This window comes from Clarias gariepinus, chromosome 3 (genome assembly GCF_024256425.1).
Source record: "Clarias gariepinus isolate MV-2021 ecotype Netherlands chromosome 3, CGAR_prim_01v2, whole genome shotgun sequence".
NCBI classification, from domain to species: domain Eukaryota; kingdom Metazoa; phylum Chordata; class Actinopteri; order Siluriformes; family Clariidae; genus Clarias; species Clarias gariepinus.
The window spans coordinates 7,300,439-7,326,546 of record NC_071102.1 but is presented as its reverse complement, the minus strand read 5'-3'; the positions used below and the strand labels follow the sequence as shown (position 1 = coordinate 7,326,546).

General features: G+C 38.6%; 1 protein-coding gene across 6 annotated transcripts in view; it reads right to left on the bottom strand.

Moving 5' to 3' along the window:
* The window catches only part of bdnf (brain-derived neurotrophic factor), a 36,748-nt gene extending 13,534 nt beyond the window's left edge, over window positions 1-23,214 (bottom strand). Inside the window, exon 1 of one of the 6 annotated variants that reach the window (XM_053491494.1) lies at window positions 23,126-23,214. In XM_053491494.1, coding sequence (XP_053347469.1) covers window positions 23,126-23,167 — 42 coding nt within the window. In that variant the 5' untranslated portion in view covers window positions 23,168-23,214. The other 5 variants (XM_053491495.1, XM_053491498.1, XM_053491496.1 and 2 more) reach the window with 5 other exon arrangements.
* Between the last annotated feature and the right edge of the window lie 2,894 nt (window positions 23,215-26,108).

Genomic DNA, 26,108 nt, shown 5'->3' with positions numbered 1-26,108 from the left:
GAAAAATTACCCGAATTGACCCGAGATGAAACGCGAAAGGACAAAAGGTGAGGGGGCTGAAAACGATCATAAAGAACTAAAAGGCAGATTAAAGAGATAAAATGCGACATGATTGCCTCTTGATTAAAGCTGGAGACGCTGTAGATATCTCGGGCTTTTCTGCCTGATTGTCTGCCATACAGCCGCTATGCCCTTAGCGCACAGGTTACATCCATGACCGCCCACCACCGTCCTGAACAACATGTCAAAATAATAGGTACCTACTGTTCTGACATGCTAGTTAGGAAGGTTCGGTGCAGTTTTTGGGTGAAGCCGAGAGTCTTGCATGAAGCAGAAGCGAATACAAAGAAAAACGGAGGAAAGAAAAGAATAAGGAGCGCCGCTCGTATCCATCGTCTCTCTCTCTCTCTCTCTCTCGCTCTCTCTCTCTGTAATCGAGACAAATTATTTAAACTTATTCGGCATCAAAAGTCACCAAACCGGACAGCGAGGTTTTCCTTTTCATCTCCTCCTCCTCATCTCTCTCTCTCTTTCGCTTTCCGTTTCCTTTCCGCCACTCGCATGCGTGAAGCCCCTGTCTCAGCTTTCAGCCATTTCCCCTTATCGGGCAAATCTTATCTTCGCCTCCATCTACCGAGCAGAGTCAGACCACGCCTTTCCCAATTCCTATTCCGTTTATATGAAAATAAATAACGACTTTAAAAAAAATCCCTTATCCATAAAAAAAAACGTTTTGTTTTTTGGGGTTGGATCTCGAGAAATTAAACGGATTTTGTCTGTTTGTTGTTGTTTTTTTTTTTTTTTTTGCCCCTGTGGTTACGCGCGGAAGCCAGGACGGAGCAGGTGATGCTGGAATGAGGGCTGGAAATCCCGGCATGAATGAAACGGAGGAGCGCGCACGTAGTAAAAAAACACACTCACTGTAGAAACATAACCAAGAGGACAGAGCGAGAGGACACAGTTACCTACATAGATTACACAGATATCCATGACTGCACCAGCATTTAGGAAAGACGACGCAAAGGGTTAATGATCTAGCTACTCTAATGAAACCATATTTAGACTGATCGATGATCACAGCAAGCAAAGGAAAAAATAAACATAAAAAAAGCTATAGATAGATAGATAGATAGATAGATAGATAGATAGATAGATAGATAGAATTTTGTATGAGACACGCATTATTAGTCATCCACCACCAACAAAAAGCAAGCGTCACGATTCATTCACTGGATTCCCGCATATAATATTATGTAGAGAAAATTTGCATACGCACAAAAACAAACAAAAACAAACAAAACATACTATTTCTTGCACAAGGCGAATAATGCACACATTTGCAAACAAAAAGCATGCATTATTGCATGACTTATAAATAAAGCGCGTGATATAAACAAACGCCTGGATCACATCTTCATGAATGACTCATAAGAGCCTCCTGCGAAACTGGAGCAACTTTTTAATCATCACAATCTACATCCCACAGTTTCTGTATGATAAAAAGAAACAACAGCACAGTCTATAAGTTCAGTCTTACAGCTAGAGTATATATATAATATATATAAATATAAAAAACGTTTAAAGATGAGCCTATTATTATAATACCATTTGCTTCCCAAGTCGCTGTCCTTTCTGTACGGACTCCCCCACATCAAGCATCAACCATCATCTCTGTCCTAAGCTTATTCCCAACAGCGTGACGGTACCTTTCATAACCACGAATCCAACTTCAAATAAGGGGGAAAAAATCCGTATCATGTTTCCGTGCTGAGGTGAAGGCAAGCACCTGAAAACATGCTTGTAGCTACAGTGGATCGAAACGCTTCTTACCTGTTTAAGAGCCGACAACCACTATCAGTGGTTAGATCTCCACGAGCAACACTCGCATCTCCCAAAGTTAACGCTGCGCACCAAGTGGAGCTGAAGGAAGCAGCAGCAGCAGCAGCAGCAGCGCAAGGACTTCAACTTTAACACCGCGAGAAAAGCGTCCACCAAACTCCAAGCAAAGCAAAGCAAAGCAAAGAAAGCAAAGCAAACAGCGCTCTCTCTCTCTCTCTTTCTCTCTTGTTTTTTTTTCTCTTGCTCACAGGGACTTCCTCGTAAAACGCTTACACACACACAAAAAAGGATCGAAGTAAAACAGCTCCCTAGCTTTTGGCAAATGAATCTGCAAAGCACAACAGGCGACGTCCACTCCTGCGTTAAAGTCCGTTTAGCGACTCCGGTGCCTCTGTCCAAAGTGCTGAAATCATAGCAACGCTATAAGGTTACACGGAGGCAAAAAAATCTATACTTTCGTTAAGTGTCACTTGATATTGCTTTACTCTATTGCTTCCCCACGCCTGGTCACGTGAATATATATCCTTGCCAAGCCCGTCCTGTAAATATTTGATCACATGCTGGCCGGATGTTTTCTTATACAAAAGAAGCACTTATTTCAAAAGGCCGCTTGTCTTTCCTCTAACAGGAGTCCCCAAATCCCACCGTAACAGGTCCCGTTCAGTAATGCGCTTTGATGCGCAGCACCGCTCATGTCCTGCAGGGCACATCGACATGTCTACACATGTTGCTTTTACACTGACATTGAAAAGAGAAAAAAAAACATTTAGTATAGAAAATAGAAAGACAAAAACTCCAAACACTGACAGTAAACAAAGCAGACAGTTTGGCACACCGCGCGCAAAAGAGGGGGAAAAAAAAGACATTCAAGCGTCTATCTTCTCAATCCCTATGTATCTCGCAGCGTCTTGTAAGCTCTTTCAAAGTTACATTCTTGGCAATAGTAGCCTATACCCTGCAATTAGCGTCCATAAGCATGAGACCACCCATTCAACTAATACTCGATTTTCCTACCAGCTCTGTTCCATGAGCCATGTCAATTTCGGGGCAGGTTTTCCTCCCGCAAGCGGAGCTGATTCCTGTCTACTTACCATTTTCTCCCCAATGCCGTGCTGGAGATAGCAGTGTTTTAATATCCACACGCTCCAACAGATGCTGGTAGGTAATGTGTCTTGTTTGAAGTCATCATACGAGAACTTCTTCCGTGCTCAGTAAATCGCCCACCACTTGGGTGACTTATGAATCTAATAACCCCCTTTTGCAATATCCGTGTGCTTTAAACTCCCTGACACCTCAACGGCTTTCTGTCAACAAGTAAATAAATAAAAATAAATAAATAATAAATAAATAAAAGAGCGAGACGGGATTGAATAACTTCTCCCTTCCAAAAAAAGAGCTGCTTTATAATATAGGCTAGGTCTGCGTGGTGAACTCGCTCAGATTGAGCGCGCCAACGTGATGGAAATCAAGCACAGACGTTGAAGTTTTGGCGCGCAAGCGAAACTGACCGGCTAAGACAATCTCTCTCTCTCTCTCTCTCTACTCTTTCTCTCTCTCTCTACTCTCTCACTCTCAGTGTGTGTGCAGTTGATAGAGCAATTAAAACGCTGACCGAAAAAGTAAAGTTTCCGCGTGCAAGTGGTCCGTTTGATGTGACCCGCCGCTTCATTGCACGCCCTATATAGCGCGCGTCATAATGTCAACTTGACGCGCGCTTCACGACGCGCCCTGGATGAGATAGACCTGAGTCAGGTAAGAGCAAAAAAAAATAAATAAAAAAAAACATCCATCATGCAATACATCAAATCTTGCATCAAGTCAGACTAAAGTTTTAGGACGACTTGTTGCTGCGTAAAGCCTGAAGCGACGCTACTTGAAAGCTGTGCGCCAAAAAAAAAAAAAAACCTGCCTTTGATGTGTTCCATACTTACATCTGTGCACCTTTGTCTGTACGCCTCCTTGCTCAAAGTAGCCTACTAGTGTGAGAACGGAGGTGAAGTCCGCGTCGATAGTCAGGTATGCTCGTAACTTGTGCAGAATGCTGTCTCTTTCCCTTGCGCCCCCCTTCTTTCTTTCTTTTCTTTTCTTTTTTTTTTTTTTTTTTTGGCTCGTCAACACGAGTAACGATTCATTTTGCAGCCGCGAGGTCCGAGCGTAAACGTTGTGTGTGTTATCAGGAAAATTCCATCAGTCGCACGGTGTGCGTTCACGCAGCTAATTGTTATGCAGTGACGAGGCGGTATGCTTGCATGTGTCCTACAAATGTGCTGGAAAGTATCATGAGTAATAGGTGGTATTTACCCGAGGATGAACTCCAGCAGAAGTTGGAAAAGATTTGAAACAGTATGTCAGAAATCTCACACAGTCACAGCAAGGAGTGTGTGAGCTTCAGGTAACACTCCACGCACGCACGCACGCACGCACACACACACACATGCGTCAAGAGGAAAAAACTAACTGAGACATGCATACCTTAAAAAAGGATAAAATTGGACATCTGTGGTCAAATAATCCACAAGTTTCTTTTTTCTTTTTTTTTATAACCTGAGGGATGTGCCTATACAGAATATATCATGTTTAAGCATATTTGTGTCAATATTCAGACAGAAGAGCTTTATATGCATCTTGTCTCTCAGGCTTATTATTACCAAGCTGTCAGGAGTGAACATGCACTTTACATCAACTTCAGACAACTTGAACCCCCAACAAAGCCATGTAACTTACTATTTGATTATAAGACACGACACCACTTTATCGGTCCACTGCTCTTCTACTCACGCTACACAAACACTATTATGTATTGCAACCCGAGACACTTAAGAACCAAGCAAGGGGTCAGTGGCAAAGAAGTGCCCCAGATCAACTTTGATCACTGTGTCCATGTGGGGGTGGATGTAATGGAGAGACGACACATGACGTCTATTTTTTTTTGTTGTTGTTAAGATGATGCAGATGGATGGTGGGGGGAGGGCGTCATGTTGGTCAAGTTCAGTAGGCTGCACTGATGAACGCAGTTAAATATCATATCATATCATGCTACGGCAACATTAATCATATCTTTTAAAACGTAGGTGGCCGTGGTTGGTCAGTAGACTCATATAATGCGAAGTTGAAAACCTCCTTCACACCAAGTTGTACTCTTTTTCCTCTGTTTTTTTTTTCTTTTCTTTTTTTTCATAGCAGCATTCACAGCATCACTCTGGTCTTCTCTAGCTCTCCGTTCTGCCTTCTCTCCCACAGTTTTCACAGGCTCCGTGGCTGACTCACTCGTGGCTCTGCATGCCACCCCTGCCCTCCCCCACACCTCTCATGTACAGATAGTGCCTTCTGAATGCCAGTCTGCTGGGATACTACCCTCTTCTGTCCTCTGCTACCCGGTCCTGCCCCTGACCTGCCCTCATTCTGCTTGCCAGAATGCTAATGATCTGAATTAGACTGTTATTGCGTGATTTTATTTTTGTATCATTCATGGATGCCACATGCAAACACACAAAGATCAGGGACCTTTGAAGGCATCCCAGCTACAAAACAGATTTAATTGTACTGCTATATACAGCGCTATAAAGAAAACTACCTTTACTTCATTAATGCAACACAGCACCCAGTTTCAGGCCAAAGCTCCATAGTAACAGTCTTACATGAGTCAGACTTTGTTTACTGCTCTGCTTTCATTTCGTTGTGCCTTATTTCATAGTTTTTCACAGCATTTAATGTGAAACTTAAAAACGCATTAATTAATTCATTCATCTTTAGCTAACCTGGTCAGGATTGCAATGGATCTGGAGCTTATCCTGGAATTTAGAGGAAATGCAGCTTGGATAGGCTATCAAACAGGACTGAATACAACAGTTTTAGAAATTAGAGCACTTGTAGACAACCAACTTGGAACTTAGTACTTAGACAATAACTGGAGCTTGGGATAAAACCCTTTTGCCTTATTCTTTCCACATACAGAATCCACAATATCTGGCCAAAATATGAGGACACCTTCATTTGAATTAAGCTTGACAATGCTACAATGCACAAAGTTAGCTCCATGAAGACATGATGTGCTTGGACTAGAGTGGAAAAACTTGAGCCCTGACCTTAACCCCACTGAATACCTTTGGGAATAAATTGGAATGCTGACTTCACATCAGGCCTCCTCACTCAAAATCAGTACCTGACCTCACTATTACTCTTGTGGCTGAATGAACACAGATCCCCAAGGCCACCCTTGAGAATCTAGTGGGAAGCCTTCTTAGATTCTTATTACTAGTCAACCTCAAATCTTCAGTCCAAGCAAATGTCAAATGCTTAAGTTCAACAATCTGAACTGTTTCTGAGCAACGTTGGAAAGATCTAAACATTTATAATCTTTTAGAAGAATTAAAGTAACTTTGTTAAGCATCAAACAATAGGGTGAATATTTAAGAGTAAGGCATGACATGAAAGCACATATTTTCACAGCATAATGCATAGAATGATTCTTCTTCAACTTATCCCCATACTATCTTACAGCCATAACACAATATCTACCAAAATGAAGAGAATGAATCCTAACAAGTACATGTTAATCCAATCAAGTGTTTCTTTTCTTGAACTGCTGTTCATGTTGCATCACAGGGCATCATAACACACTTTGCCAGAAAGCACTATTTCCCCTTTTCTGGATACATGAGCTCATAGATGCCAGCGATTAGCCAGTGTTTGTGTGATTGACAGGACAGAACGCGTATGCCATCCGTCCCACCCTGAGGACATGACCAAATTTGTCTTTTTTGGCTCCTGGCCGCAGGTGGCTCTGCTATCATTTGGATATAAAGTAACAATATTTGGAACATTTTTTGGTTGCACCAGTTGGGCGGAAGAATAGTGATATTCATGTTTATTAATTTGTTCAGAAACATGTAGAATATGATAAGAAAATGGTTCAGTGTTGATTTAAAAAGAACACCTCTTCTACAGTATCTTGCCAAAACAATGAATAGGTTACTTATAATATTATACAGTCAATGTTTAGACACAATCAGAGCAATTTTATTGGATGAATACATCAAGTCTATGGATAAATAACTACATATAAAACAGAGAAAACGAAAAGAAATGTATTATATATTTTAAACACATCCAGGGTTGGGCTCATATCCTGCGCCTGGTTTGTGTGTGTGGTGTTTTCCTGTGCTCTCCATGCTTATAGGGTTTTCTTTTGGTACTTCTCTGGTTTTCTCTCACAGTTCACATATATGCATTGTAGGTTGATTGAGTTTTTCAAATTGGGGTCTCCAAATTTTCAAATCAATCATACATGATTGAGGGTTTGAGTGTGGATGTGTTTGTGCCATGCTGTAGGTTAGTACCCCATCTAGAATGGACCCCACATTGCGCCAAAAGTTTCCTTTGATAGGCTCCAGCTCCCAACCGCCCACCACCCCAATACTCTACACAGTAGGGTAGTAGTATAGGTAACAGATGGATGGATGAACCAAATATCTCAAAACCAGCACTTAAGTTTTGCAAATACTCTATTAGATGTATTGCTGGCCTTTATAGAATAGCTTGAGGACATCATTAGTTTCTGGGTGAGTTTTTGTTGCCGTAGTCCCATGTATATACCCTGTAGATGTGCACATCCACAAAACAGTGGCTATTTTCACCTGAATACTGTTGCTTTGCACCTAACTACTGCTGTAATCATAAAGACTTCTGCGCCCTCATCCCATGACTCATATTCCCAATCTGCTCATACTGAACATCCTTATAACTCAGTGCTGTTTGTCTGTGCTCTTCTACACCTGTACACTGTAATGATTTATAATCTCATCAGCGAGTGTCTCCTCCAAGAGAATGAATTCCTTTTGTGGCAGTTACTCTCCAGATTTCCTCTTATGTCATCTCGGGGAGTTTTTTCTTTTTTTTGTGTTTTTTTTCTCATCACTGTCATTTCTGGCATCCTCATTATGGATCCGATTCATGAACCAGATGTCTGTAAAACTGCTTTGATACAATGACTGTTGGTAAAAATGTTACACAAATACAGTTTGAATCGAGAGTTCAGATTCCACTAATTAAATATTATGGTTTAAAGCGGTTTTCCCACAAACAGAACGCTGCCTATGCACAAGCATGAACAAAATGAGTGTTCACTCTAAAGCAATAATGAGTATGATAGTGTTTTAGCCTGAAAAATAGTACAATATTATTTTTCAAAGTGCTTGTAAACGACCTGAGCTCAAAGAAGAGCACATGCATTTTAGAGAAGTAATGAAAAAGCAAAAGCCCTGTTTATTATGTATGACTCTTGGAAAAAAAAAAGGAATTATTTTTGTCGTCCAACTTCATGTCAATCTTTCTGACGGTCTTGACAAAGATATTTGAAAGATGCTGAAAGATGAAATGACTGCGTTGATGGCTCGCAAATCACAAGTTACAAATTTCCGTTTCATCATGCAAATAAATAAAATGTGAGTTCAATACAAAATCCATTTTGTATTATATAACACATTTAAGTGGCATCCAGTGGAAAGCATTTTATCACTTTACCTACGATCTTACATTAATTCACTCTGTATGGGAAGAAATCCGATAATAATCATGTAATAAATAAGGAATAAAACATGACAAAATATTGAATATCTTCTAATAACAGCACATGACATGATAAGGGAAAACACTTATATACAGTTATATTTAAAGTTGTGGAGCCGACATATTGTCATGTCATAGCGTGATAATATACCACTATCACAGGGCTGTGGTAGCTCAGAGTTAAAAGGCATTGAGTTAATGATCAGGTCAGCGCGTTGAGGTCCAGTTCCACCAGGCTGCTATTGTTGGGGCCTTGATCAAGGCCCTTAACCCTATCTGCTCCAGGGCACCGTACAGTATCATGGCTGACCCTGCGCTCTGACCCCATTTACACTGGGATATGCAAAAACAATAATAATTTCACTGTGCAGCAATGTACACTACCGTTCAAAAGTTTTAGAACACTTTAGAACTCCATGATTGTTCCTGATTTTTATTTCTTTCTACATTGTAAAGGAATGCTGAAGGCGTCAAAAATATGCATTAATCTCCTTTGAAAGGTTGATATTGAGATGTTTCTGCTACTTTTGCTCTGTAATGACTTCATAACGCCTCTAATCTGAGGTGCATTTTTCAGGCTGATAACTTTAAATAAACTTCTCATTTTGGTCTAGTCCTCCTGGGATGGTCTTCATGAGAGCCAGTTTCATTATGGTGCTTGACTGATTTTGCAAATGCACTTGACTGTTGCACTGTTCTTGCAAGAACTATTATAGAAAGGCTGACCTCTGTGTCATAAAATAACAACTAACTGTTGTTTTTCTTGTTGTTACGTAATTACCTAATCCTATATGTGTTATTTTATAGTTTTGAAATCCCCAGTATTGTTGTAGAATGCAGAAAATAAATCACTAAACAAAAAAAAAAAAGAAATTTGCAAGTGTTCTAAAACTTTTGAACGGTAGTGTATATGTGACAAATAATAGAAATAGGCTTAACTTAACAACCAATAAAGACACATTTTGCAAATATTAACGAAACTATGTCCCTACAGAGAACGTCCTCATATTTCTATAAAGCACAGTTCTGTTCCTTCTAAATAACACATTTTATATCTGTATATTATTAGCCATAGATTTCATATACAAGTTTCTCTGAAGCTGTTACTATAGCAATGATAAGTATTAGAATGTGCGCATTAATATAAACCTACTGTATGATTTGAATTATAGCCAGCACTACTGTTAGAGCTGCTGGTATAGAAAATAAATCAACAGATTTGTGGAAAGAGTTGCAGGAAAGTAAGTAAGAATGAGTGATACTTGATTCATGTATGAACTGGGTCTGTAACGAATAATAATAAATCCATCCACGCACGTTGTTTAAATCCACGTGAGATCAGGTTGCTTGCTGAGATAAGAAATTAGAAAATTAAATGAGTAAGATGAACTTTTTTGATCATTTCTACCTGGCTCGGTCTTTATTGCCAAATATGATCTTACAACTGATTGTATTAAGGCACCTTTAAAACGTTAGAAGTTATAAATAATGATCTCTGTTTAGCAGTGAAAAGCAAAAAGTTGTAAGTATTTTTGATGCAGCTATTAAAATATTCAATATATTCTAACATTTTTAAGATATACAGTATATTTATTGTTTTAACTTTTGAATAGTGTTATTTATTTATTAAATAGATTTACAACATTTGGATTTCGTTCCTGCCTGTAGTTACCCATAAACTATCCTTAGTGGTTAGCACTGTCGCCTTGCACCTTCAGGGTTTGGGATCGATTCCCACCTTGGGTCTGTGTGTATGTTCTGCCTGTGCTTGGTGGGTTTCCCCAGGTACCCTGTTTTACTCTGACAGGCCAAAGACATGCAGATTATGCTAATTGGTGTTCCCCAGTGTGTGTGTGCGTGTGTGTGTGTATGTGTGCTATGGATTGGCACCCTGTCCAGTGTGTACCCCACCTCATGCCCTAATACCCCTATCTCACCATTGCAGTTTGACTCGCAGTAAGATGCATTGTTCGGCACCGTGAGCCGCCGCGATTGCCCGCTGAAGTTACACCAACGTTCCGCAAAGTTCTGCAAGGTTCGCGAGCTTCAGCCAGGACCGGCAAAAAAATGTAATTTTTCGCGCGGAAAGATAGAAACGCAATAACAGCGCTACAACTCGCAGTGAGTCATGATGAACCGTACTTACGGTCACCGCGCGAAACCACGTAGGTGAGCTAGGGGTATGCGTTTCCAGGCCAGTGTATACAATATCTTGTAGCGCATTTTGATGATACCGTAGATAATTTCATTTGTGTAACTGATGACGTTTGCTTGTTTCCTTTTTCTCAGTGTGTAAGTATTTGTCTTTCTGACCGAGTGTGTCACTCTTACACAGAATGGTATTATTCACCACATTAAACAGATGCTTTTGATGTGTTAACTTGTTAATACATAAAAATTTCACTGTAATTACATGGATATTACACCAAGTGCTCAGTAATCCCCCTCACCATTTCACACCTGAGAAAGAAAACTTTATTAGAGCTGTCTACTACTCTTTTATGATTGACAATTAATGACAGTATCACTGTCGGAATTACAGATAAAGCCTGTTCCTATTCCAGGAGACGGGGTACATTCTGGACAGGGTGCCAATCCATCTCAGGACAGACACACACACACTTACAGTACACACTCATCCACACACTACGGGCAATTTGAGAACCCCGATTAGCCTAATCTGCAGGTCTTTGGAGATGGGAATCGAACCCGGACCCTGGAGGTGCAAGGCGACAGCGCCAACCAAATTTCTTTTAATATAATTTCTCAAAATGTAAGCAAACCAGGTATGTACTAAGAATAAATAAAGTTTATCACTTTGCAGGTAAAAAAAGTCCTGATGCATGTCCTTAATCTCAGCAAAAGACTCCCAGAATCTTTCTGACACACGTTTAAAATTTTCTACTCCAATTGGTATCTGTATTTCTAGGCATCTCCTTAGAACATCTGTTTATTATGAATAATATATTTCTGTCCCTCCTACTTTTACTTGACATAACTGAAGCCATGGGTGATTGTGTGAAATGAGTTTATAATTACATGAAGTTTATGTCTAATTACAATAAAACAATGTAAATTAACCTCAAATTTAATTTTGATATTATCATGTAATAATTAAGTAATTACACAGTGATAATCAATCCCAGGACCAGAAACTTTGTAAGGCTGTATAGCACTTTTATTTTTTTTAAATCTACGATATTACTGTAAACAGATCAATGGGAAACAGGTTATTTTTTTTTAAACTCTGTGTTCAATTGATCTCCTGTGATTTTTTTTTTTTTTAACAAGCACTAAATAATAGAATGATTGACATTACAGACTGTCTGTCTCTGTCTGCTTTATGCCAGAATGCCATGGAAAGGTCTGGTCTCTGAGGTACCTTTCCTCCACTCTGTCCGTGTCCTTGTCTCTCTGCGTCTGTCCTCATCTCTGCCACAGTGAGTCATAAGCCTGGTCTGGGCTGCAAAGCTTTCAGGTGACACTAAAAGAGCTGACACTCTCTCTCTCTGTGTGTTGTATTAGTGACAATGCAACAGACCTCTAAATAAGATGTCATGTGATGCTCACTGGGTAAAACAACTCTAGTTTTTGGAAGCGATGGAAATATGAGGAATTGAAAGACTGCGATATGGCTTAAGTAGGTAGCACTGTCGCCTTGCACCTCCAGGGTCCAGGTTCGATTCCCAACACTGCGTACATGGAGTTCTACATGTTCTCCCCGTGCTTGGTGGGTTTCCTTCTGATGCTCTGGTTTTCTCCTAAAGTCCAACAACATGCTAATTAGAGTTCCCAAATTGCCTGTAGTGTGTGTTTGAGTGTGTATGCAGGCGCCTTGTCCAGGGTGTACCCCACCTTGTGCTCTAAGTCTACTCGAATGGACTCCACAACCCTGTATACAGGATGAAGCGGTGTGGACGATGAGTAAGTGGAGGAATATTTATTAGCTGTTATTTGCACAAGAATTTTTATCTATCTTGCTGCTACTGTAACAAGAAATATTTACTCTTTTTCATCTATCATCTCACGTATTAAGAAGTATTGCATTGTTTCGTGATGTCATGTTGTTGCTCTTGTTTGCATACTGGCTTGTGCACTTTTTGTTGCTTTCTTTAGTATAGTACTCAGATATTTTTCTTAATTTATAGTGTTAATTTTCTTTCTCTTAGCTAATCAGGTAATTAGTTGCCCGCTGACATTTTAGTTAGTTTTGTTAATTTATGTATACATACATAACTATGTGTACTGAACTGTGTATGGTTGAAATGACAATAAAAGCCGACTTGACTTGATCAGTTAGATACTATGCAAGATTTTTTAACATACTTCAATTAATTAAAAAAAATAAATAAATAAAAAGAGAGAAATTGATGGGAACATGTTCGCCGCATTCAGAGAAGGTTACTGCAACAACGTTTTTTATCAGTATTTTTCAAAACATCATCCAAAAATATCTCGAGAGCTACTTCACGCACAAACTGATTCGTCTTTTAACTGGACACTAAAGCGATGCACATCAATTAACTGCACAACTAAAAAAAATGGCCTGGAGATCAAGGACAAGTCTTGCATGAATAATGAAGATTTGGAAATATTTTCAGAAAGAAGGAAAAAAGAAGAAGAAGAGGAAGAAAAAAAACATTGCATTGCTTTCTGTTGCCAAATTGCTTCTCAGAATGTAAAAAAAAAAAAAAAAAAAAAGCTCAAAGGTCAAACAGGATTTCCAAAACATCGTGACTAGAACTTTTGCATTTCCTATCAATCTGATGTAAAAAAAAAAAAACGATTACCATTTAACTCGCCGCATGAATAATGTTTTGAACAGCCATGAAACAAAATCAACAATTCAATTGATCCATGTTAGAAAAAAAAGGCTTTATTCTAAAGAACTTACTCGGATCTTAAAATTAAAACGTGCCGGAGAAAAAGTGGCATTTTTTAAAAACATTTCTTTGTTGTTGGTTTAGTTCTAGATCTAACTATACTACAGAATCACACCACACCGCTTTGGTATACGCCTGCACATGGATTATAGATTATTATTTTTTTCATTCTAAATTTCTTCTGTAGACACAGTTTTGTTATGTTGTTGTCGTTACACAGGTCACCTGAGCGTGCTTGTTTGTGGCAGTTAATTACATCTGGGCTTCGTCTGGTCTCCAGAATCATTAGGAGATGTGAAGTGCGTGGCGGCTGAAAGAATTCCGCCCGTCAGCAGTTTTGAACCCCCTCCTTCCACTGCCTTTACCGACAACTATTAAGAGCGGATGGGTCCTCGGGGGGACGCTGTATCATTTTTCCGTTTCAATTTGTGTTCCATAAATATCAGTAATGAGGCTTGCGCATCATGACTTACTCGTACCTGGCAGTAAAAATAACCTCTGGCAGTAATGGTGGTGGGAGGGAGAGATTCAGGGACATACTGTACAGCTGAATGAGCTTCACTCCTTCCTCCATTCATCTTTTAATCTCTTACTCATTCTCGCTCAAACCTCTCAAGGGGTATTTTTGGGATTAGAGCATCAAGCATTAGCAGGGTATGAACACAATAAAGGGATAGACTGGTAATTTCTTGTCTTGTGCTCACGTTATGTTCCCAGAAATGACAGAAACACACGTTTTGAGCTACACAAGCATGTACGCCCTTAAAGACATGCAGGTATTCAAGGTTATAAATGAATGTATTGAATGCATTTAAAATATATTTTGCCTTTTGGAGTTCAGAATGCATCAGCATATAACAAATGACCAACGGAATTTGATCACTTACAGATTTCTCATGCTTTTTTCCATTTTAGTTTCACTTGCATTAATGAATAATTTAGTACTTACTGAATAGCTCTTAAACAATATGCTTTAACATTAATGATAGTATGGTGGTGTAGCGGTTAGCACTGTCGCCTTGCACCTACAGGGTCTGGGTTCGATTCCTGGCCAGGTTCGATTCCCGCCTCCGTGTGCATGGAGTTTGCATGCTTGGTGGTACTCCGGTTTCCTCCCACAGTCCAAAGACATGCAGATTAGGCTAATTGTGGTTTCAAATTGCCCGTAGTGTGTAAATGAGTGTGCTTGGATGCGTGTGTGTGTGTCCTGTGATGAAATGGTACGCTGTCCAGGGTGTACCCTGCTTCATGGCCCAAGTCTCCGGGGACCCGCGGGCCTGTTTACAAGATTAACTTGACTTGACTTATACATACATTTGAAGATATTTAACATCCACAAGACGAGTAAGATTCTGTTATCACCCCTATTATAGCAGCTATAAACATCAACGTCGTTCCCTCATCAGTTTCTTTTTTTTTTTCTCTATTGCGATAAACTTCAAATCTTGTTTTAAGTTACCTAGAAACTAAAATGCTTAAGTTCTCTCACATTTCGACTTTCCTTTGTTAGAAACCTTATTAATTGTTACAAAGGACAAACTTCACTATAAATATATAAAATAAGTTATGTTGGTACAGAAATGCTGTTGAATTAATGCACACCATTAGGTTGGAGTGTGATATAATGTGTTTAATACAACAGTTAGTTCCAACTGAACGAGAAGCATTGCACTAGTGGTGATAATAAAGCATAACGGCACTGGGAAATTATCTATACATATCAACGTACTGTATATGTGTGTGTCACAGGTGTTTTAATAATCATTATTAATAAAATTGTTAAAATGATCAAAATAATGAAATTATTAAAATAAATGACACTAACTGTCAATCGCCAGCATAAGTGAAAGTGGGTTGGTTCGGTCTGCGGTACTGGAAAGAGTGGAGAGCAATTATCAGGTAAAACCCACATTCAAACCAATCGTAGAAGACTTGAAGATCTTAAACAACACTTTGTACCAACACAAATGGTAATCGTTTCTAAGTCATTCTGAGATGGCCCTGAACCATCTGTATTATTCAGACTAACATGAGCTACAAAACTTCTAACACAAGCGTAAATCCCTTGATCAAGGGCACTACTTGGTGTGTGAAACAAGGAATTGTTCACCTAGGAGATGACCATCCATCTTATTCATGGTTTATCCTCTAGACTTGTTTGATGGACCATACCAAAACAGTAGTAATGAGCAGGACAACAGTGGCCCAGTGGTTAAGGTTCAGGGCTACTGATCAGAAGGTTGTAGGTTCAAGACCTCAAGTTGTAACTACTTGGGTTTAGTTCATTTTAGTTAAATTTGTGCATTTGAGTAAGATCTACTTGCCAGGGGATATGTCATGCCCAGTAATATCTCTGTTTTGGCATAATTTATGATATTATTATTATTATTATTATTATTATATAGTTGATATTGGTGCTTGGCTAGCTTCTTGTCTGGTAGCTGTTGTGTAATGAGGGAGAAAATGGAGAGAACAAAACAACACATCTTTCTTTATCACTTGCCTCGGGTCTCTTGGTCTATAGGTCCCTTAGGAAAAGTATTTCCCATTTGGAACGTACATTTTGTTACATGGACAACTAGAGGATATCGATAAACTGAGCCTTAGCATGCTTTAAACCCAGCTGTTAGACTGACTTTAAATCAAACTCATCGCTTCATTCCCTTTCATGACTCTGCTTCCTTATTAGTAATCAAATATCGAGCAAAACAAGTGGTGGATCCATATATCGGTATGAGTCACGCAACAATTGCACCACTAATGAGGCCAGTGTTTGTGGAAATGACAGGAAATTTAACTTTAAAGAACAACACGGCGCATGTTTCACCCGCAGCTGTCATACTGTACTGTGGAAGGAAAATAAACCACGGCAAGACTGAATCCTTTGTTATGGCTAGTGCTACATTGATATCATTTATATCAAAGGTTTCCACGCATCACCTTCTCACCTTGCCTGAATGTCGCCTTTAATCAGTGCCAACTTGATATGTTTTTTTTTTAATGCCTTAAAGAAAAGATGAAAGTGACCATTCTCAAGTGTAATTTTATAGCAGGTAGTTGTTAACGCAGCATAATGATCCTGTCACTCCGTTAACAATGAGAAACATATTCTGGCTAGAAGCACAACGACACAATATGTCTTACACATCACCGTGACATGAGCTGGCTGCTAACCGGCTGCTGTGCCACTTGGCAACACGAGGGAAACGCTTCAGCGTAGTGGCGAGGGTCATGCCAGAAATCATGCCTTTTAATTTGCCTTAAGTTGTGGGGGGGTAGGCTGGGGGCGTCTCTTGTTGTATAATTAATAGAAAATTGAACGTCATTCCAATATTGTGCAATTCAACTGATATTTTAAATAACGTCATGACGTCTGCGCGTTCTCTACAAACGTGTCCTACTCGCGTTCCACTGAAGCGGTTCAGGAAATATCCCAAAACAAGAAGCGCACATTTCCAGAACATGTCACTGTTTTGCATTTCCACTGCACTGCACTTACTGTGACCTTTATGTAAACTTACAGAAATGATGAAAGAGGTAGGACGACCACATTCATTTCAGCACCTGCAAAAAACACAGCGACGCAGCAAATCTGAATATAGTAAACAGCAATCTAAGTTATCAGAGGTCTAAGCACCAAAGTTGCTCATACAGTAAATATGGCAATTCCAGACTCAATATTATGGGTTTGATTCTGATATGTTTATAGAAATGATGTAATTGTCACCTCTGTAAGTGTATCCGGGCTTGACAACAACAATCTAGATGTGTGATCTGGTATCAGTTTTTTTTGTTTGTTTTGAATAATCGTCCAGGGACGAGTCTTAGGTTGATAAATTATAGTCATTGGCTATGTTTACGAAAGTCCTAACGAATGTCGTGGTGCTTGGACCCTGTATTACTCAAACATCATGTTAACTAATGTAGCTTTCAGAACCAGGAACAAAGTGTCATTTTGTTGTCAGCTAAAAAATATATGACCTGGTAATTGTTTCTGGGTTAGCTTCTGGTTTAAATTTCCTATCCAGGTACGTAAAAGAAAAAAAATGTTAGAATTCATACACACGCATGAGGCACAGAAGACCACGTCCAGGACATTCTGTTCAGAAAAAAAAGCTTATCAAACAGATGAAAATAGGAATGCAAAACAACAAGTACACAAATAAAAAATAACAAAAATCTTTTTTTTTTTTTTTTTTAAGATGCAAGGACATATTTGTGCTGATTTCTTTTCCTATTTGTGTGCTTGTTTCTGTGCTACGGGTCTATGAAACAGAAACAGAGTAGGTTTAAAACTAAGGTCATGTATCAGGTGTACCAGGGGGCCAAGCACCATTATTGGTCAAAGTGATGTTTTGTTAAATTTATTGAATTTAGTGCAGCTACTGATCACTTCTTATGTTCCATTGTGAAGAGTGTTCACCGTGCACCCCATTTACAGAAATCCCTATTCTGTTCTGATCGGGTCTTTTCTGAGCTTTATTCTGAAGCTTATTGGTGCCGGTGTGTCCATGTATGTCCATTTCACACTACTTATTTATTTATTTATTTATTTATTTATTTTTCATCCATTATTGTAAAATTATTTTGGGTTTGAAAAATGGCCTCAAGTCTATTATCATATAAACATCATTGCCACACCCCATCCAATACACATCAACCTTCAAAAAACAGGCTTTTAAAGAGAGACAGATCCTGGGTTCCTAAAAAGGTTCCTGCTGTGGACATTCCCGCCTTGAAATCCAGCACTAACTGTTTTTTTTGTTCTTGTGTTTGTTAATTTAATGTCCATTGCATATTTATCGTTGTCATTGCCTGGAAGTGGTGAGTAGTGCGAGTGTGTGTGTGTCTGTGTGTATATTTTACTAGCTCCATTTGCATACTTTTCTCTGGTCAAGCTTTGGACATTGCACACCTAGAGCACCGAGGACCAGTTCATTTGCATCTTTGTGTACACCTAATCTTCAGCAGTCCACACAATGATTACAGCTTTAACTGCTGCGCGCTAAATATGAGAGCGGTGAACAAAAATTCGAGCAAACGTAGCAAAGCGATATCGCTAGCGATCCAGGTCATTTTGACGAGAGAAGAGAAGCAATCGTGAGAAAAGATCAAAGCTTAGGATGAATATATTTGTCATCTCGAAATGTAAAGATTTTCAAAAACGACTTTATACAAGCCATTTAACGGTCAAGGAGGGATAAAAATCTGGAATTTTCGGGACAGACCGTAGCCGTACATTTGTGCTCAGTCGCAAAGGAGAGCACACCTAGCATTCTTCTTTATCTTCAAATAACAGATAGTAGACACAATAGTGGAAAGTGAGGTTCTTAAAGTGAATAAAAGCTTTGAGTGCTGAAAGGCTGGGGATTGTTAAGGATCATAGTCCAGGAGTGGGATTTCTTCTCTGGCGCTCGACGAGGGATATCCCGGACCTAAATGCTTTTCTCTCTCTATATACATCAAAGCGCCGACGCAAATAAAAGCAAGCTTGTCGGGGGGCGAACAAACTGCCTCCTTTGTGCCGTCTCCCAGCCAAATTCAAGCAGCACAAAGCAGCTGGATGTAATACACTGCAAAAGAAGGCTTCGCCATTTAGATGACATGCCTTGCTCTGGCGCTTGGCTGCGCACCTTTGTGTGGCCTGAGCTGGGACAGAGAGATAATATTACGGCATCAAAAATCCTTTCAGCAACTCTCAGGCTTACTGCTATAGGGTCCTGTTTCAGTCCTGTCTCGAGCACACACACACAAACACGCACACACACACACACATTGCATTTCTTTTATTCTTCATTTAAACAAAGTGAAGTTGATGCAGTCTGATAAAACAGAGGCGCTCTTAACAGGGTCTCGAAGAGATCTAGATTAGGATGCCAACAATACAATAAGAAACATCAGCCTCATCCGTGTTTTCTTCAGTTCTTTTTTTTTTAATGATAATCTGTGTAAAACCTATTTGGATTTCGCTCATCATGGTCTCACTTACAAATTCATAACAACCCAGAAAAATAAACTAATATGAAAAACATGGTTCATTTTTTTGCAGCCTTCGCACTTCTTCCTACAAACCGTATTTACTTAAAAGCAAGATGTCCATTTATTCCAAATGTCTATTTATAAATTCCGATTTATTTACTTATATCACTTGCAACTCGTAACGATTATCACAACTAATACAAGATGAAATCAGGATTATGATTAGATCTCTCTCTCTCTCTCTCTCTCTCTTGAGAAACTCCTTATTCAGTCTTTCAACAGCATTTCAGCAGAAAGGCTATTATTAAATGGTGAACCGAACGCTCGGAACAATCTTTTTCTCATAATTAATTAATCTTAAATTAATGTAAAACTAAGTCTAATTTGATAGCGTGAACATCTTTAGAATTAGTGTAACTTGTTATAAGACAAAAATATTCTAATGATCTACACAAATTGATATGGTTTAATCAGTTTTTTTTTCAGATTTTCAAAAAGAAGATTTTATTTTAATCTTTTAATGTATTGCATTGCATAGAAATTTTTTTAAATATATATTTTTTTTACATTTAACTTCAAATTAAATTCAAAAACTGTGCAATAAATAATACACATACAGAATCTGTTATTAATTAGATAGATAATAATTATTAGTTAACAATTAGTATGATTAAATGCATGATCCAGTATGTATATAATCATCTCTGTGGGTTTATTTCTTGGCTTCTCCATGTGCATTTCAACGTGACGCTTCAAAGAAATGCTAGATTTTGAGGAGGGGATTTTTTTTTTCCCGCATTATGGAAAATGAGTTCTGACTTTAGAAGCGGTGCATGATTTCTATTCTTAACGCAACGCTATGACTCATCACCAGGTTCATTTGCCTCTCACTGCAAATTAAGGTAGGTGTTTGACTAATTTGCAGAGATAGACTTGATATTGTTTTTCGAATTTAATTGCTGGAATTAAAGAGAAAAGGATCGAAAGAAAAATAAATCAATTAACAAAAGAAAAGGTTTTCATCTCTTGCTTTCCTCATACTAATTGAGACCTTGCAGATGTTGTTTAACGTCATCGCTTCTACAAATGTCAGTGTGTGGTGACGGACAAGTGCCTTTGATTCCTGACTCCTGGAGTTACCTAATCGAGGCCGCTTCTTTGTGACTCACTCACGGTGAATGTCGAGAGGCTCGGGGAAGAAAAAGAAAAAAAAAAGGATGAAGGTGAACAACACTCGGCACTATATGCTGAAAACAGCCGTTCCTTATTTCTCTCTGTCGAACTTCAGACCGTCCTCGGTGTTAGCATAAAAACTGTAGCCATGGTTTCATCATGACGATGAAACGTAGCAGAAGTGAATCTGCCTGACTCATCCGCATCGAGACCCGTGCGTTTGAAACCATATGCCTGTTGAAAAATTATTCCCAGGGCTGCGATGCTGCCATGTAGCAGGATGGATAAGGTTTAGTTTGGTGGGAGAAGAGAGAAAGAGAATAAAGCTATGAAGATGGTTATTTTGTCACACCGTCATGTTTCTCCATGTAGAAGTTGTTGTGCTGCAATGCTTTACCATGCTAGACTGTTGTATTTTTTTCTTTTGTAGCACTCTTTCATGCTGCTACTCCTGAACCTGGATCTTGTACATAACTGTTGCAAATTATTTTATTTTTATTTTACTTTAGCAGTCTGGTTAATTTAATGGTTAATACATTAATTACAATGATTTAACAAAAAGCTTGCATTCATTACCATGGATGCAACACTCACTCATTTGCTGTACTGTTTATCCCATACAGGGTCACAAGATGCCTGAACCCTATCCCCATTGACTCAGGATACACCCTGGATGAGATGCACAATCAGGGCATCACTATGAAAAATCTTGGAAATACCAACGTCTTTCGGACTCTGGTGGAAACCAGAGTACCCGGAGGAAACCCACCAAGCAACATGCAAACTCCATGCACTCCGAACCCAATGTGGGAGTCAAACCCTCGACCCTCAATGCGAGGCCACAGTAATAACCACTACGCTACCACACCACGTTGGATGCAACACGTTTATTTGTATAGTGCTTTTAACAATTGTGATTGTCGCAAATCAGCTTTAAAAAAGTTATGGAAGTTTATATGAATGAAAATGATCAGATTCCTTGATTTGTGCTCCATGAGAAACTTTAAAGCTACATTAACAAAGACTTTTTACATCCATCAGGCATTATTTAATATGTGTTGCTGATTTTTCATTTGTCAAACACATTTATTGTTTTATATTCTGATGGGTTGATTATAACAAGCAACATCAATGTAAACGACTCATGTACAATTAGCGGGTACATTACATTATGTTCCTTAAACAATCAAATCAGTGGCAATAAGCATGTTTTTAAAAATCTGTTGAAATCTCATAATTTTTAATTTGATATTGCTTGGATTAGCTACTTGTTAGGAATTTAACCCAACCACATCCAAGTAAAAAGAACTGTTATAACAAATCCAATCTCAAGTTGATAACAAATAGCCTTCCGATTGCTAATTTACTCTCCTGACTTCTTAAATTAAAGCTACAAAAGTGATTTAATGTGTGCATTTGTTAATGTAGGGCCGGTAAATATGCACCGTTCAGATGATTGCTTCCACAAACAACGCACTCAATAGTAGTGTTAGAAGTTAGAAGTAAAACACCTGCTAAGTACATACAGTAAATGATGCATACACATGAGCAAATCAAAGCTAGCTTTTGAGACGTCTTCCTTCAAGCCAACGTGCCTGCACGCTTGCAAATCCATAAACATTGGCACGACTCCAGTTGAAAGAAGTCCAGTTGACGTGACTCAACTTCCAGATTGGCACGACTCAGTTATTATGGATGGATAGGGTTGGGATTGGGCTACTGATTCTAACTTCATTTAAAGAAGAAGAAAAAAAAAAAACTAACAAAGTTTCAACAATGAAATTTGGAAACGTGATTGCTTGAAATGAAAGGTTTTAAATATTGGATTTTTTTGGGACCCAGTTTGTAATAGATCGACGTTTAGGACATTCAGTGCGACACCAAGGTTTCGGAACATGCAAATCGAGTGTCTTTCGTTTTCCATAAAAGGAAATCCTTTCTGCCTGGTCAATCAGAGCACGAGTAGCCAGCTAGCTACCTTCACATGTCTAGTAGAGAGCATGTTTTAACCTTCACGCTCCCCGACTGATAGCTGTCACGTAATGTGGTGAACTAGCTAGTGCGTGTGAATTGACTTGGTTGTGCTTGGCCCAGGGTATAGTAAGTCTAAAAACAATACAATGCGACATCCACAATAATAACCTTTTTTCAAACACGCCTGCTTACGGGAGGATAATTTTCCAAATTCCTTCCTACCGTGTTGCAGAGGTGATGGTCAAGCTCCTGTAACTTCGAATGAGACTTTGATTCTGTAGCAAATCTCCTGAAGTCTCATTCGCCATGTAACCTAATTGCGACATTATTTCCGTCGTTCAAAAAGTTCCATGCTAAGGACCATTGCCTGTTGTCATTCACCTCCCCAATGAGGTTGCTGTGGCATTTCATCAGGTTAGTTTGAATATATTTAAATGGCAGCTGCATTGTTTTCTCTCAGTACCCAGCTCTCGAGAGCTTTCTCTCAACAAAATCTCAGGTACAGTCGTAAAAAAAAAAAAAAAAATGTTCTATTCATCGAAATCAGAAATCAATTCAGTGCCATTTTAAACATCTAAAGATTGTTTTACATTTTAAGGAGCAGATCAGAGGCTAAACGATCTACCCGGTCGCTTGTGTTTGTCTAGCAGTAAAAACAAACCTTGAAAACTCAGACGCGCAGCAATGGCTTCAGTCCATTTTTGACTTACCTTCACGTTGCGAAGAGTTGGGCGCCGGACCCGAGGTCCCATTTGATCGGGTTAGATTTCCACACCTGCTCCAGATCCGCGGATTTCTCCCTGCACACGGAATTCGGATATCTGCCTGAGTTGTGGAGAGGGTGCAACAGGGCGCCAGCTCATCTCCTGGAGACCCTGCTTTACATTTCAAATCGGAGCTCATCCAAAGATTTCCATACCATCAATTTGAATATTTTCCACTCAGAGAGAATGGCAATAAACACAGCGTAGGGCAGTCGATGACTCTCGAAGGACTGCTCAGTCAGTTTGCTCAATGTGTTGCTCCATATTTATTCCTTACAATATCGGTCAATAAACATGCTATGCATCTACATATAAAGCTGAGGTGCCAAAAAATTGAAACAAAAAGATGAAGATTAAATAGTGGAAGAGAGCAACACACATGCATGATGATAAACCAGCACTGACATCTGCGTCATAGAGTTTAATTCTGATTCTGTCATGTCTGCCGATATGTCATGTCTTCCTGGAGAGACTTCACTCAGGTTTTGACCTCCTGTGACCTTTTGTAACCTTTCGTATTCCCGGAAAAAAAGGCAAACCATTTCTCACCTCTGTGTTCAACCCTGAGGCGGCGCCGGTTCATTTACGTCACTCAGTGATGATCACCAGAGTCGAATTCGATCAAGATAGTCGATTGTGGGTGGAGCTCAGGGATGCTTCTCATAGATGTTTCATTTGGACAGTAGAGTCTGAAATTTGCACTGTAAGGAATGGAAAGTCAGACAATATAGAATGGAACAAGATCAGTAGGATTGAATTTTTTACAGAGCGGTTATAGAGCACGGACATCGTCTTTACTAAAAAAAAAAATCTGATTCTTTCTCATTTTTACATGTTTATGTGAATATCTTCAAATGTCCTTTCACATGATGCATATTTTAAATGTATAGAACACAACACGTTTTTAAATGCTAAAATATAAGTTAATAAAAACATTTAGGGGGCATGCCAGTGCAAGACAATAATCAACAGTGGATTGGTTTGGTATTTCCTGACACAAAGTACTATTGTCATTAGAAAGACAATAGCAACACATCTTTTCTAGTTTATTAAGTAAAAACACACTGTACTTTTTTTACATTTATTTAATGCTATAGAAAGTTAATTCATGTTATTTCATCACTTACATTAAAGAACTATTATGCAACAGTCAGTTCTAGCCGAGTTATCTGATTGAACGAGATACATTCCGTAAGCGATGATGATAATAGAGCGTAAACTGTATGTATCACTCCGCAGTCTTAAAAAGAGGGGAGATCGACTGCCTGCCAAAACCCACACATGAAAACCAATCAACCAATCTCAGTCGTTATAATATTGCATCCAAACCTTCCACATTATGTTTACAGTCTTCTAACACAAGGCTGAACCCCAAATCCCTCTCTAACCCCTGGTCAAGGGCACTACTTGGTGCGTGGAACAAGGGATTGCACATTATAGTGCACTAGCTTTCCATTTAATGCTATTTGGGAGTCAAAAGTAAACAGATATTCTAAAGCAGGAAAAAAGGTAAGAATTGAAAACTACTTTCACCAGTACACTAACCATGGCTGGTTGTTCTACCAGTCGCAGTTAGTTAGTTCTGCCAGTCACGAGAGAATGTGTGTTAAAAATTAACTGGTAAAATAAACAAAACAAAATTAAAATAAAACTGTTTCTAAAAATGTTACATATAATATATAATTATATTACATATAAATAATATGTTTAAATGTTACTTTATGAGAAATATACTTGTGCAAAATTTAAACCCGTCTGAATATCTAGTTTATAAACCATCCGATTCATATTCTTAAATTCTCATATCTCCCCAATCATAAATTTGCTCTCTTAGTCCTCATCATCTTTATTACTTTAAATACAATAACTAATTGGTATATTAAAGTTTGCATTTTAAAACTTTATCTCAGTACCAAATACAATAGCCAGAAATAACTGCAGACATTTTTATTATGACCTTTTATTTCATTATATATGTTGTATTTCAGCAGTGTGTTGAAAACACATATACAGGGTGAGTGAAAAGTAACCAGGTATTAAAAATAGTACTAAAGTCCACAGTTATAATAAAATTTATTTATTTATTAATATACATTTATTTATTATTTACATATAAAAATGATTTACTTATGTAAATTATTACAAAGAAAAATGAAAGCAAATCTTCCTCCAAGGGCCGGGGATGCATAGCCCCATGGGAAAAAAAATCACATGGAGTGAGATCTGGACTTCTCGGAGACTGTTCGTTACGTCCACATCATTAAGAGCAAAATGCGGTGGTGCTCCATCCTGCATGAAAATAAGGTCACCAATGTTCTATAGCCGGCAAATATATCCTTGTTCATTTTCACCCACCCTTTAGAGTTAGTCAACTTAATAATTGATAATAATTACTTAGCCTGCACATTTAAAAAAATAAAAATTAATCATGTTTAAGAAGGCGCCAGGAAGAAAAAAGAGAACATGGAAGACAGTTGTTCAAAACGTCGCAGTCGTTACATACATGCACACTTATTCATTTATTAATGCTAATTATTATCTAATATGAGTCCTTTCATACCGCAGTGTTATTATCTTGATTTGATAATGGTGCAATGAATGACTAATGAATGAATTGAAATGCTTTGAAATAAAAATGTGATCCCCACATCCTTCAAAATATAAAAAGTAGATGATTGTGGCGCATTTTACACCCTGTTTTATTACTGTTTTATTAAAGATTTTTATTTATTTATTTTTTTAATCCTCAAGGCTTTCATCCTTGGTTTGACTTAAAGAAACCACTCTCACTGATCTTCAAAGGACTCGCAGCTCATCAGGATGTTTTATGCAAGAGTCACCAAGGGCAGATATGAGTCAACATCTATTTCTGGTCTAGTTTCACATGGTAGTACAAATCAAATCACACTTTGCACATTATCTTCAACCT